This window comes from Dictyostelium discoideum (assembly GCF_000004695.1).
Source record: "Dictyostelium discoideum AX4 chromosome 1 chromosome, whole genome shotgun sequence".
Taxonomy (NCBI): Eukaryota; Evosea; class Eumycetozoa; order Dictyosteliales; family Dictyosteliaceae; genus Dictyostelium; species Dictyostelium discoideum.
The window spans coordinates 574,070-591,569 of NC_007087.3; the positions used below are offsets into that span (position 1 = coordinate 574,070).

At 23.8% G+C, this 17,500-nt stretch overlaps 7 protein-coding genes across 7 annotated transcripts in view; 2 read left to right on the forward strand and 5 right to left on the reverse strand.

Annotated features, from left to right (window-relative positions):
- The window catches only part of DDB_G0268498 (hypothetical protein), a gene marked incomplete at both ends in the record, with an annotated part of 2,832 nt that extends 729 nt beyond the window's left edge, over positions 1–2,103 (reverse strand). The window contains 4 exons of the mRNA XM_642129.2: positions 1–1,163; positions 1,252–1,545; positions 1,644–1,773; positions 1,963–2,103. The exon at positions 1–1,163 is cut by the window's left edge and continues 729 nt beyond it. Coding sequence (XP_647221.2) covers positions 1–1,163; positions 1,252–1,545; positions 1,644–1,773; positions 1,963–2,103 — 1,728 coding nt within the window. The remainder of the gene's footprint in view (positions 1,164–1,251; positions 1,546–1,643; positions 1,774–1,962) is intronic.
- A 1,643-nt stretch (positions 2,104–3,746) lies between these two features.
- Positions 3,747–4,268, forward strand: DDB_G0268310 (hypothetical protein; the record flags this gene model as incomplete). The annotated part of the gene is made up of 2 exons (XM_642130.1): positions 3,747–3,975; positions 4,075–4,268. 2 exons carry the CDS (start codon positions 3,747–3,749, stop codon positions 4,266–4,268), a joined length of 423 nt encoding a protein of 140 aa, XP_647222.1.
- Positions 4,269–4,339: 71 nt separating this feature from the next.
- On the reverse strand, positions 4,340–5,997 carry cpnD (phospholipid-binding protein; the record flags this gene model as incomplete). The annotated part of the gene is made up of 2 exons (XM_642131.1): positions 4,340–5,617; positions 5,683–5,997. 2 exons carry the CDS (start codon positions 5,995–5,997, stop codon positions 4,340–4,342), a joined length of 1,593 nt encoding a protein of 530 aa, XP_647223.1.
- Positions 5,998–6,351: 354 nt separating this feature from the next.
- DDB_G0268312 (hypothetical protein) lies at positions 6,352–6,647 on the reverse strand (the record flags this gene model as incomplete). Its single annotated transcript, XM_642132.1, has 3 exons — positions 6,352–6,527; positions 6,576–6,587; positions 6,635–6,647. The coding sequence occupies 3 exons, from the start codon at positions 6,645–6,647 to the stop codon at positions 6,352–6,354; spliced, it is 201 nt and encodes a 66-aa protein (XP_647224.1).
- A 481-nt stretch (positions 6,648–7,128) lies between these two features.
- On the forward strand, positions 7,129–11,249 carry icpA (inner centromere protein, ARK binding region family protein; the record flags this gene model as incomplete). The annotated part of the gene is made up of 2 exons (XM_642133.1): positions 7,129–7,535; positions 7,694–11,249. 2 exons carry the CDS (start codon positions 7,129–7,131, stop codon positions 11,247–11,249), a joined length of 3,963 nt encoding a protein of 1,320 aa, XP_647225.1.
- A 267-nt stretch (positions 11,250–11,516) lies between these two features.
- On the reverse strand, positions 11,517–15,759 carry DDB_G0295847 (EGF-like domain-containing protein; the record flags this gene model as incomplete). The annotated part of the gene is made up of 3 exons (XM_002649161.1): positions 11,517–15,103; positions 15,219–15,554; positions 15,654–15,759. 3 exons carry the CDS (start codon positions 15,757–15,759, stop codon positions 11,517–11,519), a joined length of 4,029 nt encoding a protein of 1,342 aa, XP_002649207.1.
- An 855-nt stretch (positions 15,760–16,614) lies between these two features.
- DDB_G0268500 (hypothetical protein) overlaps positions 16,615–17,500 on the reverse strand; it is a gene marked incomplete at both ends in the record, with an annotated part of 4,485 nt that continues 3,599 nt past the window's right edge. The window contains one exon of the mRNA XM_002649162.1: positions 16,615–17,500. This exon is cut by the window's right edge and continues 3,599 nt beyond it. Coding sequence (XP_002649208.1) covers positions 16,615–17,500 — 886 coding nt within the window.

Below are 17,500 nucleotides of genomic sequence, written 5' to 3' on the forward strand. Positions count from 1 at the left end.
TCTCTCGAGATCACCAAATTGTCTTTCGACACGTTTCTTTTCTGATTGCATTTCCACCATTTTCTTTTCAGCTTTCTCTTGGAGTACAACGGCTTCTTTACGTTCGAGGGTGGCTTTTTGCATTGAGAGTGCCAAGAGTTCCTTATCACGAGTGAGACTTGAAATGTCGTCTTGTAATTGAGTGACCAATACGGCTTGTGATGCTTGAAGTGATTTAACATTCTCTTCAGTGTCTTCTTTCTCGCTTGTGGCTCTCAATACCTCCTCTTTGATGATTGCTTTCTCCTTTTCCAATTGAGCAATCATTGCGGTGAAATTTTGTTCAGATTCAACTGCTGCACTTTTAGCTGTTGAAAGTTTAAGTTTAAATTCTTGAACGTCATTGGTTGACTCTTCCAATTGTTGTTCGAGTTGTTCTTTCTCTGCTTTGCAAACGTTGTAATTTGATTGTAACTCTTCATGTTGTGCCTTAAGACTTGAGAGTAAATGACAAACTTCATCGACTTTACCTCTGAGTGATTTAAGTTGAACCGATTGTGATTCAATCTCTTGGTTACATGATGATAAACGACCTTCATATTGTTCATTTTGTTGACTTGTTGATTCACGTTCTTCGTCGATCACTTGATTCAAACGTTTAATTTCCTCACGTAAACGTTCAATCTCTGCTACATGACTTGCTGAAACTTGATTACCACCATCGATATCATTATTTAATTTTTGAATGTGTGCTTGATATCCTTGACATTTCTCCTCTAAATCATTGATAATAGTACGTGCTGTCATTGGATCTAATTGACCTGGTGAAACCTGAGTCCAACCATGCATTGGTATAACAGTGTGACGATGAACGTATGGTGGTATTAAATCATTGAATACAATCTTTAAATCCCATTTCTTAAATTTAAATCCTAAACCATAATGTTTGAAACATGCACCTCCAAATAAAACAAACTCAACCAATGGATTATCATCAATCGTCATTGCTGAAAATCTATCTGGTTCTTCAACTCTATATTTTTTACAAATGTTTACAATACTTTGTTTAATAGTTTGATTTGAATCAACCTTAACACTTTGTTTCTTTAATCCATTAAATTGTTCTAATGGTGGTAATTCAAATACAACTATAAATTCTGTACCAATTGATTCAATTGGTTGATCTATTTATTAATTAATTAATTTATTAGTATTTTAAAAATTAGTTTAATTATATTTAAAAAAAAAAAATAAAAATAAAAAAAAACTTACATCTATATGGTGATTTTGATAAAATATCTTCCTTTAAAATTAATCTTAATTCCCAAGATTCAAAGAGTGAACTAAGACCATATGATGCTAAAGTTTCATGATCATTCATAATGAAACCTTGTATTGAACCAATCCAAAATCTCTTTGGATCTGGAATCATTTGTTTCTTACAAATGAGACCAATGGTTTGTTGAATTGTAAATTTCTTATTTATTTTATATGATTTCTTTTTAATATCACCAAATTCTGGAATACCTGGTAAATGGAATGTAATAACATTTGGTGGTGATTCAGCTAAAAAATTAAATAAAATAAAATAAAAAAAATAAAAAATTAATATTTCTCAAAAATAAAAATAATATTAAAAAACAACCAATAATAATAATAATTACTCTTATTTAATTGACTTTTAAATTGATATAAAATTGAGAATAACATATGATCACCTTCCCATATTTCTTTTTCAGATAATTTATGTTCTGCTAATAATCTGAATAATGATGGAATTTTTTGTTTGTTTTGCTATACAATGTGTCGAAAATAAATTTGGTTAGATATTTTTTGGAAAAATAAAAAAAAAAAAAAAAATTTATTTTTAGGAAAATTTAATAATTGAAAAATGAATGTGATGACGTAAAAAAAAAAAAAAAATGAAATAAAATGAAAAAAAAAAAAAGCGAAAAAAAAAAAAAAATGAATATAAAAACTTACAGCAATTTGATCTAATTGTTCAGTTGAAGCACCACTTGAAACTGATCCAATTCTAAAGCCTCCACTTGGTGGTGCTAAAGTGTTTGGTGATGGTGAAGTGGGAATATCATCTTTTGAATCTTTCTTCTTTTTAAAAAACATTTTTCTTTGTTTTTTTTTATTATTAATATACAATGAATAAATAAGTTGTGGGGGTGGGTGGGTGGTTGTGTTTTTGTTTTTTTTGTTTTTTTTTTTTTGATTTACTATTAACACACTAGTTCTTTTTTTTTTTTTTTTTTTTTTTTTTTCCAAAACTTTTTTTTTAAACCTTAATTTTTTTTTTGGTTATAAATAAATAAATAAATAATAAATAAATAAGTATAGTTAAATGGCTTTTTTTTTTTTTTTTTTGAGTAAAAAGGTTTTTTCATAAAAAAAAAAAAAAAAAAAAAAAGAAAAATAAAAAAAAATAAAAATAAATTTTGAAAAAAAAAAAAAGAAAAAAAAAATAAAGACGGTTAATTTTTTTTTTAAAAATATTTTCAAATAATGAGTTCTAATAGCGGTGTAAAGATATTTCACAAAAAAAAAACTCATAACATGATGGGTGAAAATAAAAAGAAAACAACAACTTTTTTGTGAAAAGTAAAAAGATATCAATGATTTTTTACAATATCAATTAATTTTATTATTATTATTATTATTATTATTATTATTATTATTATTATTATTATTTTTTGTTTGATTTTTTTTTTATTAAATTTATTTATTTTTATTTTTATTTTTATTTTTAGTTTTTTTTTTTAGTCACTTTTTTTAGAAGAAATTTTCCATCATTTTTTTTTTTTTTTTTTTTTTTTTTTTTTTATCATAGATGAACATTTGCATACATAAATTAAAGTCAGATATTTATTATAAAATTTAAATTTGATTAATTTTTTTTTTTAATCTAGAATATTAATATTTTTTTAATTTTTTTAATTTTTTAATATTTTTTTTTTTTTTTTTTTTTTTTTTTTTTTCATCCCAATCCAGACAAAAATTTTTCAATCCATTTTTTTTCTTTTAAAAATAAATTAATAAACTTTTTTTGTTTCCAACAAATTTTAGTCCAACCTTTCTTATTCTCTTTTCACATCTTTGACCAAATTTTTTTAAAAGTTTGTCTAATCTGAATGTTTCAAAACCATTTTGCTGTACAAGTGTTTTTTAAAAATTAAAAAAAAAAAAAATACAAACAGACAATGTTTAATTAATTGCCAGGTGTTTTTTTTTCCATCCATATCCAACACCAAAAAAACTATTTTGGATTTTTTTTTTTTTTTTTTTTTTTTTGCAATATTTTTAATTGTAATATTTTTTATTACAAAATTGAAATAATAACAAGAAATTATCAGTATTAATTCAAACAATTTTATGAAAAATAAAAAATAAAAAAACTAAAAATAAAATTGATCAGTTTTTGGGTGTATAATTAACTTTTGGGTGTGTGATTAACTTTTGTGTGCATGATTGACTTTTTTCCATATGTGTGCTATTTTCTAAAAATAGTTTGCTTTTTTTTAATTTCTATTTTTTTTTTTTATTTTTTTATTTTTTTTTTTTTTCAAATGGGTGTTTAATAAAATAATAATTATAATTTATTTAATTATTTTTTTTATTTTAATTTTATTTTTATTATTTTTTTTTACATTGTAGCAAAATTAATTTTTTTTTTTTTTTTTTCATAAAATTAAGTTATATCACCCACCTTTCAATTAAATAAAAAATATATATTAAAAAAAATAAAGAAAGAAAACAAAATGGAGCCACTCAATGATGATATTAAATTTTCATTCACTGATTTGGACAATTTAGAAGTTGAAAATTCAATAAAATATCTTCAAGATACTCAACAAAAAAAAGATAAATTAAGAAATCTTTTTATACAATTTCCAGGTATAAAAAAACTAGCTCTTGATTTATGTAAAAATTCAAAAGATGGAAAAGAAATCCATTCTTTTTATAATGGAATAGTTCAAGTGGGAAAAGGTAAGTAGTATTATAAGAAAGAATAAAATTATATAATATAAAAAAAAAAAAGTTCAATAATTACTAATTTTTTTTTATCTTTTTTTTAAAACAAATAAGGAAATAATGAAAAAGTTGAAATTAAAAAAAAAGAAAATATTTTTTTAAGATTCTTAAAATATTTTTTTAACTTTGGCTTTTTTATAATCAAAACAATTCTTTTTCTTTATTTTATAATTTTGGTTAGTGGTAATTATGAATTTTTATCAAAATCGTTATATCTTCAAAATATTATGGAAATAATTTCAAATTAATTAGATATTTTTTTTATTTTTCCAAAAAATAAATAAAATTATTTAAATTATTTTTTAATTTATTTATTTTTTTAACAATTAAATTGTCTTGGTTGATTTGGATGAATTTTTGATAATTTCATAAAACTAAGAACTTGTGAAGGAATTTCTTTTAAAGTTTCATGAGCTAATGCTTCAGGATAGTTTTTAAAATCATTAAATGGTACAAATTGACAGATATCTCTTTTTGAAGGGTTACCTTTACTATCGACTAACCCTTTTTCATCACCATCTAAAATTTTCATTGCTTCAAAATGGTAATTACCAACACCAATGATAACAACAGACAAAGCAGATTTAGAAGCACTTACTAATTCATCAATTGTTTTTTGAGTATCGCTAATATCACCATCTGTAATAATTAAAAGTACAGTATATTTTTGATTTGATTGAGTTGATTTTGAAGCTCTTTTAATTGCATGATGAATTACATTTTCAAAATTTGTTGGATATGAAAATGGAATTTTTAAAACATTGTTATAATAGATATCTAAAACTTCTTGTAAACCATGTGCTTCACTTTTGTTGTCGTCACCATTAGTGAGATTGAATGGGAAACAGTGGGATGTATGACCATTGTATAAACCACCGAATCCAACAACCTCAATCATTTGGTCATAATCATATGGTGCAAGTACATTTCCAACGGCTGCAATGGAAGATGCATATTGACTTGGCTGAGTTGGTGTGTTATAGTGAAGTGATGTTGAGACGTCTGGTGGCATATTTGAAGCTGTGCAGTCGATTGCTACCATTAAATTAATTTCTAAACCACCATGAAGGTAATCTAAAAATGTTGGGTCACCTTGAATACGGGCAATATAGAATTTAATAATACCAGAATTCTTGTACCCGGATTTACCAACTTTCTTTGGATTGATAATCTCAAACTCCAACGCACCACCTCTCAATATTGTGTCAGTGTTTGTCGTAAATCTGCCAATTAAATCATGGTCACCAATTTTATCCCAATCCATGAATTCAAATGTTAATTCTCTAAACATATCACCACCATTCAACTCTTCCAATTTTAAATATACAGGTGGAAAAGTTGGATTCAATGTATTCTTTATTACATCACTCTGATAAACTAATGTACCACCACTTTTATAAATTTTAAAATATGGATCACTCGATAGTAAATCCTTTTTATCTAAATGATTACCCTCCAATGCAAAATAAATATTTGCACCAGTTTCACGAATTTCTTCTGTTGAAATTGTAATTGATCCTGATAAAATACCATTCTTTGTTAATGACATTTTCATTCTACCGCCAGGACTTGACAAAATTGATCCTAATGATACATTCTAAATTATTTATTTATTTATTAATTAATTGTTTATATATTTTATATTTAAATATTTATACATACAACTTCACCAATTAAATCATGATCATCAAAATCTTTTAATAATTTAATATCTTTATCAATATCAATTACAACGATTTTTAATAATTGAACCTCTTCAAAATGATAATCTACAGTGATAGATTGTTTAAATTCTGGTGATTTTTGATTTTTTAATTTTTCAGTTTTACCTTGTTGAATCCAATCATTTCTTTGTTGTTGTTTAAGATAAACAATGGCTTGAGGATCACTTTGACTTAATAAATCTTTTGATGTTAAATCTTTACATTTAATTCTAATTTCTATTTTTGATTTTGGTATTGGTTGAATTGGATTCATTTTTATTTTTATTTTTTTATTTTTTTTTTTTGGAAATATAAATAACAATAATAAAAATATATGAAAATTTAAAAAAAAAAAAATTGACTTGTTTTGAAAATAAATAAAAAATCAAAAAAAATAAAAATTGATTTGTTTAAAAATAAATAAAATAAAAATTAAAAAAAAAAAAAAAAAATGGTTTTTGAAAATATCTTTTTTTTTTTTTTTTAAACACTTAAAAATGTCATCTTTCACAAAATTGTCCACCCAAATTATTTGAACCAAATCGTGATAATAAAAAAAAAAAAAATAAAAAAAAAGTTGAAAAAAAATGTTTATTAATTTTTATTATTATTATATTTTTATTTATTTTTAACAATTTCCTAGTTGTGTCACATTACGAATCGGGCTGAAAGATAAGTAGGTTAGTTCATTTCTTTGTTGCCCAAATTGAGAATTATTGTGTCCATTATTCATTGCAAATGTAGAGTTTGGATTTTGATTTGGTTGGTTTTTGAATTGATGACCATTTAAAGTGGATAATAATTCTTTTTTTTTTTATTTTATTTTTTTTTTTTTAATAATTATTAGCAAACTTTGGAATCTAACTTTGATAAAAAATAAAAAAAAACTATTATTAAAATTTTTTACTTACTAAATATTGACATTATTTACAAGAGTCCTTTAGATTAATAAAAAATAAAATAAACTTTTTTTTTTTTATTTTTATTTTATCTGAAAAAAAAAAAAAAAAAAAAAAAATTATTTAAATTAAAATTTATTGATATTTAATGACACATTTTTGATATAATTTCTTTTTGTTAATTATAAAAGATGCAAAGTTGGATAATCAATTGACACTTTTTTCAATTTTTTTTTTTCCCTCCAAAAAAAAAATAGCCGTTTAAAATTAATTTGAACCGCCAATTAATTTTTTTTTTAAAATAGAAAAAAAAAATAAAAAAAAAATGAAAAATTAAAAAAAAAAAATATTCAATACTCTTTTTTTTATTTTCCCAAAATTATATATATTCATTCAGGGTCATTCACAACCTTAATTAAGGAATTAAAAAAAAATAAATAAATTTAAAAAAAAAAAAAAAAAACAAATATACATGTAAAAAAAAAAAAAAAAAAAAAAAAAAAAAAATGGATTCTATTAAAAAAAATACAATTAATAGAATCAATGGGTTACCAATAAATCATAATAATCTTAGTAAAACATCAATCATTAGTATGGATGATGATTATAATTCAAATTCATCATTCTATTCAACAAATAATAGTATTTTAAATAGTGTTACTAAAAATAGTAATTATTTAAATAATAATAATAATAATAATAATAATAATAATAATAATAACAATATAAGTATTAGTAATTGTAACAATAACAATACCAATAATAAAATAAATGAACAATTAAAAACTTTTAATAATATTTTTGAAGAAAAAGGAGAATTTCTCAAAGAGGAAATTGATAATAAATTTAATGATATCATTTCATTAATGAATCAATCTAAAAATCAATTATTTCTATCTTTAAATGATATAGAGTAAGTTTTTTTTTACTTTTTTTCAATTAAAATAATAAAAATAGAAAACATGTTAATAATAATAATTAAAAATTTCCTTTTTTTTTTTTATTTTTACTATTATTTTATTTTTTTTATTTTTTTTTTTTTTTTACTATTTTTTTTTTTTTTTTTTTTAGTTCACTCTATGATTTATCACCATTATCAACAACTTCAACAATAACTTTAGAAAATAATAATAATAATAATAATAATTTAATTAAATTTAAATTATTTAATAATGATTCAATTAAAAAATATATATTACCAGTATCAAGTAAAACAATTAAATTTAAACAAAGACAAATATTAATTGAACAACAAGAATTTAATGAAAAGCATAATCAACAAAAACATTTATTAGAATTACAAAGACAACAAGTATTATCGGATCAACAAAACCAATTCCAAGAACAACATAAACAACAATTATCATTGAAACAACAGGAATTGGAAGCCATTCAACAGGATACAAATAAAGTGAAACAGCAATTGATTGAAACTCATGATAAACTTTTAATTGAGAAAGAGAAACAATTCAAACAAGATTTGAATTCATTAGAATTAAATTTACAAAATAAATTCACTAATGAATATCAAAGTAAGGAACAAGAGTTCAATAAAAAACTTGAACAACAGCAACAACAACTTGAAAAACAATTCCAACAAACTAAAGAGTTATTGATAGTTCAAGAGACTTTGACATTGAAATCAAAATTAACAACTGAATTCCAAGAGCAATTGAAAACTCATCAAGATCAAATTAACAAACAAGAATTACTCTTAAAACAACAAGAATATCAATTGTTCCTAAAACAACAAGAAATCTCTTCAATTCAAAAACAACATCAAGACGATTTATCATCATTAAAATCAAAATTATCTTCTGATCAAGACCAAATTAAAAAACAACTCTTACAACAAGAATCTGATCTTTTAAAAAAACAACAAGAATTATTATTAAAACAACAAGAGCTTGATATTCAATCAAAACAATTAAAAGAAGAACAAGAAAAACAACAACAACAACAAGAAAAACAACAAGAAAAACAACAACAACAACAACCAGTAGTAGTACCAGTTAAACCAACAACATCAACAGTAGTATCAGCAACAACTGCAACATTAATTAAAGCACCAATTGTTTCAACTACTACAGTTAGTACAGCTACAGTTAGTAAATTAGTTACAAATGGTATTGCAAAGCCAACACCACTTACAACAATGAAACAAACAGTTACAGCTGTTCCAACATTAATGGATAATAAAACTAGATTGAAGAAACTTGTGCCAACAGCAACAACAACTACTACAAAAGAAGAAAATAATAAAGAGTATGATAAAATGATGCAAGAATTAGATACACAACCAAATAATTCAAATTTAAAGAATTTAAATGAAAAGAAACTTGAAACTTTGAAACAACAACTTACTTTTGATGATAGTGTTTCCTTTTCAAATGGAAATGATGAATCATCAATTAATCTATCAAAATATTTAGAAGAAACTAATAAATCTGTTGAAAATACTTTTGATATAATGTCAAATACATTAAAGAGAAAGAATGAACCAATTCAACAACCATCATCATCATCCTCACAACTATCATCCTCTCAACAACCATCATCATCATCATCATCATCATCATCATCAATTGGTTTAAAGAAAAGGTTAAGTGATGATAAAACTACAATTGTTACATCAAAACCAACAAATAAAGTTCAACCACAATCTTTAAATAGTAATATAAATAATAATGTAGTACCACCATCACCAGTTGCTGCAATTGCAAATAAATTAAAGAAACAACAAGAATTAGAGAAATTAAAATTGGAAGAAGAGGAAAGATTAAGAAAGAAACAAGAGGAACAATTAGCAAAGAGAGAAGTTGAAAAGGAACAAGAAAGATTAGAGAAAAAGAAAAAGAATGATGAAAAGAGAAAGAAAGTTGAAGAGAATCAACAACAACGTATCCTTGAGGAAGAGAAAAAGAAAAAAGAAGCTGAAGATCGTGAATTGGCTAGAAAACATAAAGAAGACTCTGATAAAAAGAAGAGAGAGGAAGAAGAAGATGCTAAAAAGAGAATTCAAGAAAGATTTAGAGAGACTCAAGAACAAGAAAGAAAAAGAGAAGAATTTAAAAAACAACAACAAGAACAAGAACTTGCTCGTATTAAAAAAGAAAAACTACAACAAGAAAAATTACAACAAGAAAAAGAAAAACAAGAAAAACAAAAACAACAACAACAACAACAAGAAGAAGAACAACAAAAGAAAAAAACTGTACAAACTATTTTACCAACACCACAAACTCCAAGTAGATCAGCAAATAATAATTATGATGATGCTGCTAATACAGCATCAGCAACCAAAGCAAAATATGCTCTCTCTTCAATTCTTAGTATGGTATTCGGTGCTACTAAAAGCCCACATTTCAAACCGTCAACTTCTCAAGATGACCAAGACGATGATGATTGCGAAGATTATGATGGCACAGATGAAAATAGTGAAAATGAAGCTAAAGGTGAATATCAAGATGATTCTGATCAAGAGATTGAAGAACAATTTGAAAATGATTCCGATGAATCTATGGCTTCAACTGAAAGTAATGGTGATATTTATTTCAATAAAAATAAAAATAGTAATAATAGTAATAATAATAATGACGTTAATCAAAGTAGAAAAGATAAATCAATCGTATTTGATAGTGATAGTTTAAATAGAAATCATAATGATAGTAATAATAGTTCTGAAGAAGAAGAACCAGAGAGGGATCCAGTATTCCTTACTCCACTTCCAAAGATTTTATCAAATATGAAGAATAATAATAATAATAATACCTATAGTAATAGCCCTGTAATTAAAGGTTTATCACCACCATCATCAGTTAGTGATTATAGTCCATCAAGTGAAAGTAATGATTGTTTCTCACCTCTCACACCAACAAATAATAATAAAATCAATAATAACAAAATCAATAATAATAATAGTAATAATAATAGTTTTAATAATAGTAATTCATATCGTGGATTATCACCAGCACAAATTATTGAATCACATACTCCAAAATGTATTAATCGTTCTGGTGAAAGTAAAACATCACCATTTTTAACAATTAGAAATACACCATCACCATTAAAGAATTCACCAATTAAATTTAATATGTCATCAGCTTCATCTTTATCTTCATTCGATTCAGATAATGATAGTGATTATAATGATAACGATATTGATGATGGAGAGATTTTAGGTAATCCAAATGAAAATTTTACAACACCACTAAAAAACCAAGAGAATAATAATAATAATAATAGTAATAATAGTAATACTCAATATCCAATTATAACATCACCACCATCAAATGAAGATGGTGATGAAAATTATTATTTCGAAGAGGAAGAAATAGATTATGAATATGATAAAAGGGTACCTGATTGGGCAAAGAATCATAATTTAGACAACTCTTTAAAACAACAAAGATTCTATGATCCAGATCGTATCTTTTCAATGATTGGTCCAGTTTATTTATATGAAATTTTCCCAAAACAAGATTTAGGTGGTAAAATTAAAGATTTTTCAAAAGTTAAAAGAAACCTCTCAAGTGATTGGAGTAGAGATTGTAATACTGAAAAAGAAGATATTTCTTATAAAAAGAATATGGGTTTTACTAATCCAATCATTGTTAATAAAAAATAAAAATATAAAATATAAAATATAAAAATAAAAATAAAATTTAAAACTTTAAAATCACAAACAGATATTTGCTAAATTTTAAAAAAATATTTTAACCCTATCAATTTCTTCTTTTTTTTTTTTCTTCCTTTTCACCATTGGTTAATAGTTTTAAAAAGTGCAAACAAATAATAATAACAATAAATAATAAAATAAAATAAATAAAATAATAAATTATTGAATACATATTTTTTTATTTATTTAAATTTTATAACCATTTTTTTTTTCTTATTATTTTTTTCCAAAACTTTTTAGTTTAAATCCTTTTGCAACTATACGAATTTTTGTTGATTTTCTTAATAATGTTGCAATAATAATGATTGTAACAAAAACAATGAAAAAGACTGAACCGATTACAATACCAGCAATTTGACTCTTTGATAAACCATTTGATTTACTTGAGCAAATTGAATTTTCAGAAGTTGTTTTATCAGACTCTAAAAGAACACTAAAATTTGGATCCAATTCAATTGATTGTTCATAATGTGGAATTTGAATTGCAACATATGATTGTGACATACTACTTGAACCACTTGATTCGGTAATATCTTTAACTTCACTCTCTTTTAAAATTTTATTTGTAATGGAGTAAACATATCCATTAATTAAAGCTCTTTTTATAAATTCACCATAAAGACTAACATCATTAACTTGAACCTTTATAAATTGAGATAAATCTGATTCACCAAATTCACTTGCTGAACATGCATCATCTAGATTATCTTTTGTTTCAATTGATGCATGCATAATCAATTCTAAAGTATTTACTTGACTCTTAAACTTATAACCATTTGTAAATTTGATATAATATTTCATAGATGATGGTGGCATTGTAAAATTTTGATTTGCAAATTCTATAACTGTTTGTTTTTCAAACTTTTTAATCAACACAACTATATTTGTATATGTTGATTCATCGTTCTTATTTGTAATATTTATAGAGTATGAAAAACTATCAGATGTTGGTTGATAATTCCATTTATCAAAAATGTATTGATTTACAACTTTACCATTGAAATCAATTTCTCTTAATGAATAAATTGAAACTAAACTTGAAACTGTTGTATACGGAATTTTAACTTCTGGTTGTGTATCATTTACTTCTGGTTTAGTTTCTAAAACAATTGAAGAACAATCTTCACCAAAATAAGGTAAAATACAATTACAACCAGTTGGTAAACATTTTCCTTTTTCAATACCACCACAATTATTTTTACATGAAATTGGTGTTGGTGTTGAAGTTGGAGTTGAAGTTGGTGTTGGTGTAGAGGTTGCGGTTGGAGTTGTTGTTGGAGTTGTTGTTGAAGTTGGAGTTGTTGTTGGAGTTGTTGTTGGAGTTGTTGTTGAGGTTGGAGTTGTGGTTGGAGTTGTGGTTGGAGTTGTACCAATGATTATGAATATTGGTGAAGTGAATCCTTGAGAGTTTCTAACAGTTATATTGAAAGAAATACTAGAGTTTATAGATAGAGAAAGAGTTGATGTATCAATCTTGATACTATTAGCTGAAGTAACTATTGGGGTTATTATTATAGATGATGTTCCCATGGTAATATTAAAAACTGGAGAAACACCGAATTTATAACCAAAAATGATCAAAGAATTAATATTATCGATCAAATTTACACTTTCAATAGTTGGTTCATCTTGACCCATTGTTACATTCACAAATGGACTGATTGAAGTGATAGAAGAAATTGTATCTGGTGGGAATCCAATAGCATTCATAGAATTATCAAGTACACCGTGAATTTGAATGAAAAAACCATTTGGATAACCAAATAAATAAGGAATACCAAAATTATATATATACCTTAATTTTGTATTCAAAGCACCAGATTGTTCTTCAATTATAATTGCCGTTGCATTTTTTGATATGAAATTAAATGTATCAGTCATTAAATAAATCAACGGATAATTATTTATTGGAAGACCTGATTCAGTATCTTTAATTGAGAATTCTACTAATATATCTCTTTGGGTGTAATCTGTTATAGAGTTTTTAGAGATTGAAAACATGACTAGCTCAGGTGGATTACCATCTTTTGGAGGACCAGTTGTTGTTAAACTCATTAAATTTGGAGTATCTATAAAATTCATCAATGGATTTACTTTGAATGCATTTGGATATTCAGTTGATTGACCTTGACCATCAATTGTTTTCATCTTTGAAATTGTAAAAGTTTGAGGATAATCATTAAATTTCAATAACCAAGTTACATTGAAGCTAAAATTTAAAGGATTGTTTGGAGGAACATCAATAACATAATCTACACCTTTAATATCTTTATTTGAAGAGATTGTTAAACTAATACCTTTAATACCATTGGCTAAATCTGAAACTGTAATTATAAAACCAATTGTAGTACTACCAGAGTTTGGAATACTTAAAACATTTGTATAATATTGAATATCTGTCACTAGAGGTCCAATCAAATCAACATTTGAACTTGATATTGAAAGCTCTGAAAGATCTCCCAAGAAAGAATAAATAGCTACATTATTCATTTCAATTGGGTTTAATAAATAAGGTAATGGACCAGTTGGTAAACGAGCAGGTAAACTAAATTCAATTTCATAGGTACTTGTATATTTATTCCATAAGCTTGTAAAAAATGGTTGTTGACCTGATATTGGTTTATTTGATCTATAAGTATCTATACCAATTTCAGGAATAAATTGAAAGACCATATTACTAATAGATGGATCTGATAATTTAATATACATTACATTAAATTCACATCCATTTGTTGATAAATCTAAACCATTATATTTGAATGAAATACTTGTAATATTTTCAACACCGATTGATTTATAAGGGAATGATGGTAAATATCTAGGTTCAGAATTTAAAAATGAATATATACTATTTGGATAAATTAAATTCATATTTGTTGCATGATCTGAAATTTGAATGTCATATTGTCTTCTAATTTTATACTTTGGAATTGGTATTTCATAGACACCATTAAAACAATTTCCCTCAATTAAATCCATATTGGTGACACGAACTGTAGATTGAGGAGTTGATGCTAGATTGAGTGAATATGCGCCAAAGAAACTAATTACAATTAGTTGAATACATGAACCACCTTCATCACTTGCTGAAATTCTTACTATACAATCATTATTACCCTCAACATCAAAATATTCAACATTTTTAATTATTGGGGGAATTGAGTCATCATATATTGGACCACCAAAACTTTTAGAATTATCCAATGCAAATGGATAATTTTTAAAATAAAATTTTGGAGAGAAAAAACTTCCAATAGATTTAATATAATTTGATGATGGTAAAATGAATTTTCCTACGAAATTTGAAGTAAAACTATAGAAAGGGAATGGTGAACCCAATAATATTAAACTCTCATCACCATATCTGCCACCAGCTACATATAAATCACCATAGTTATTAGCTGATGTTGATATTCTACCTTCAACTACACGAATTAATGATGATCCCATTGATAATTGACCTGCTGTATAATCCAATTGGATTGAATTTAAACTTCCAGATGGACCAACATATCTCATGTTTAGTGTTGATCCCTTTTGTACAAAACCACTATCTGTTTCAAAACTAAATAAATTAAAAGTAATTAATGCACTATTTGCCTTTTCTGCTATATTGGTAAATAAAGTTAACCATATTCCTTTTGTTATACTTCCACTAACCATAACTGGTCTATCACCAACACTATCGGTAATTAAGAAATAATCAGCATTACTAATTTCAAGTAAAATAAATGACTGATCATACTTTAATTCAGTTGATGATCCAGCTTTTAATTGTTGATATAAAAAAATTGGTTGAAAATCTAATTTATTTATTTATTTATTTATTTAAAAATGATTAGAAAAAAAAAAAAAAAAAAAAAAAAAAGTTAATATATTAGTTTACATTAAAAAATTAAAAATAAATAAATATCTTACCTAAATTTAAAAAAGAAGAAATTATAAATTGTTGACTTGTTTGATTTGGTATAAACATTGATTTAATAGTAATATTACCCCTTGAAGATGAAATTGTTGGTTTAAAATTATAAATTGTATAATGTGGATCAATATCTAAATAATATTGATCTTTATTAACATCTTGGAAATTATTTGAATAATTATATTGAATATTTTTTGCAAAAATAGTTTCTCTAGGGTAAATAAAATAATTATAATTTGGATTTTCAACAACTAAACTATAAATTCCTTTATAATTTCTTTTTTTTTCAATTTCTAATATTTTTGGAATTGCTCTATCTGGAGAAGAGTATTCTTTATATTTTTATAAATTTTGTTTATATTTTTATTAATAAAAATTATTTATTTATTAATAATTTATAAAAAAAAAAAAAAAAAAAAAAAAAAACTTACCAAAACATGTTAAATTAAAAAACTTTGAAAAAGTAGAATCTGAGGGTGTTTTTTTTATAGTAAGATCAAATTGTTTAATGGCATCTGTTGATGTCAAATTGTTCATGACTCGCAAAAGAAAAGTTTTTTCATTTAATTGTACTATTGAAGCTTGAGTTTTATCAATTAAAATACCAACATCTAATACAAAAATCTTTACATATGATACTTTTTTGCAAACATGATCCACAGCATATGAATTAAAATTTGATCTAACAACTTCGTCTATTGTATTTGTTACATCCTCCACACCAATGCTACTATCAGATATATATGAATTGGATTTTCCTAAAATTATTTGATTTGTAAGAAAAAGGTATTTGAATAAAAATTAAAAAAAAAAAAAAATAAAAAAAAAAAAAAATAAAAAAATGATCAAAAAAAAAAAAAAAAAAAAAAAAACCTTCCCAGGGAAAAAAAGAGCTATAAATAAAAAAAATAAATAAAAGTTTTTAGTTTTCATCATTTATGAGCCCCTGTATATTTTTAAAAATAAAAAAATAAAAAAATAAAAAAAAGCTATGATAAAAAAAAAAAAAAAAATAAAAATAAAAAAAAAAAAATAAAACAATATCTATCTTTTGATCAAAAAAAAAAAAAAAAAATCAAAAAAAAAAAATCAAAGAAAAAGAAAAAAAGTGGGCCAAAAATAATAAAAAAAATATCTTTGGGTGGGATTTTGGAGATATTTTTGATGATTACAAAAATCACACCGTTTTTTTGAAATTTATGTGTAATTATTTTGAAATTTATATGTAATTATTTTAAAATTTATTTATTTATTTATTTTCTTATTCTTTAATAATTGATTTTATATGTTTATTATTATTTATTTTATTTTTTTCTTTTTTTTTCTTTTTTTTTTTTTTTTTTTTTTTTTGTTTGGAATCTGTCCATTAAATTTTATGTAATTTGATTTGAATTAATTTAATTTTAAAATTTTATAATCATTGTGACTATTTAAAGTTTCAATGACATAGTTAGTTAAAGAGTTTGTATTACTATTATCACCATTATTTGGACTATTAAAGAAATAATAATAATATAAGAGAATGTTAATTGAACAATTTTCAATTGTTTTCATGATATTATCATTATCGATATAGAAAATTTGTGGTAAATAATGTAGAATTAAATTACACATTTCCACATATCCTTGGTTAAATGCATTATCAAATATTAATAGTTTGTTATTATTTACATTTTGACCATTATTATTATTATTATTATTATTATTATTATTATTATTATTATTATTATTATTATTATTATTCATACCACTAATAATGCCTCCGCCACCATTATCAATTAAATGAATGTGATTCTTAAATAAATACTCTGCAATATCAATATGATTCTTTATAAATATTGGTTGATAATCAAATACTAATGGTACCATATGATGATGTAGTGAATGCATTTGATATTGATTATTATATTGTTGATGATATTGAGGTGATTGTACTTGTTGTTGTTGTTGTTGTTGTTGTTGTTGTTGTTGTTGTTGTTGTTGTTGTTGTTGTTTTTGTTGTTGGTATTCATTTTCAGGTGGCGCAAATTGTATTATTTGTTGTTGTTGTTGCTGTAGTAGTTGTTGTTGCTGTTGTTGTAGCTGTAGCTGTTGTAGTTGTTGTAACTCATCCTGTAAGTCAATTGGTTCTATATTATTTTGTTGTTGTTGTTGATATTGATATTGTTGTTGTTGTTGTTGTTGTTGTTGTTGTTGTAATTGTAATTGTTGATATTGTTGATATTGTTGTTGATTATAAAATTGTTGTTGAGTTTGAGGTTGAATAAATAATTGAGTT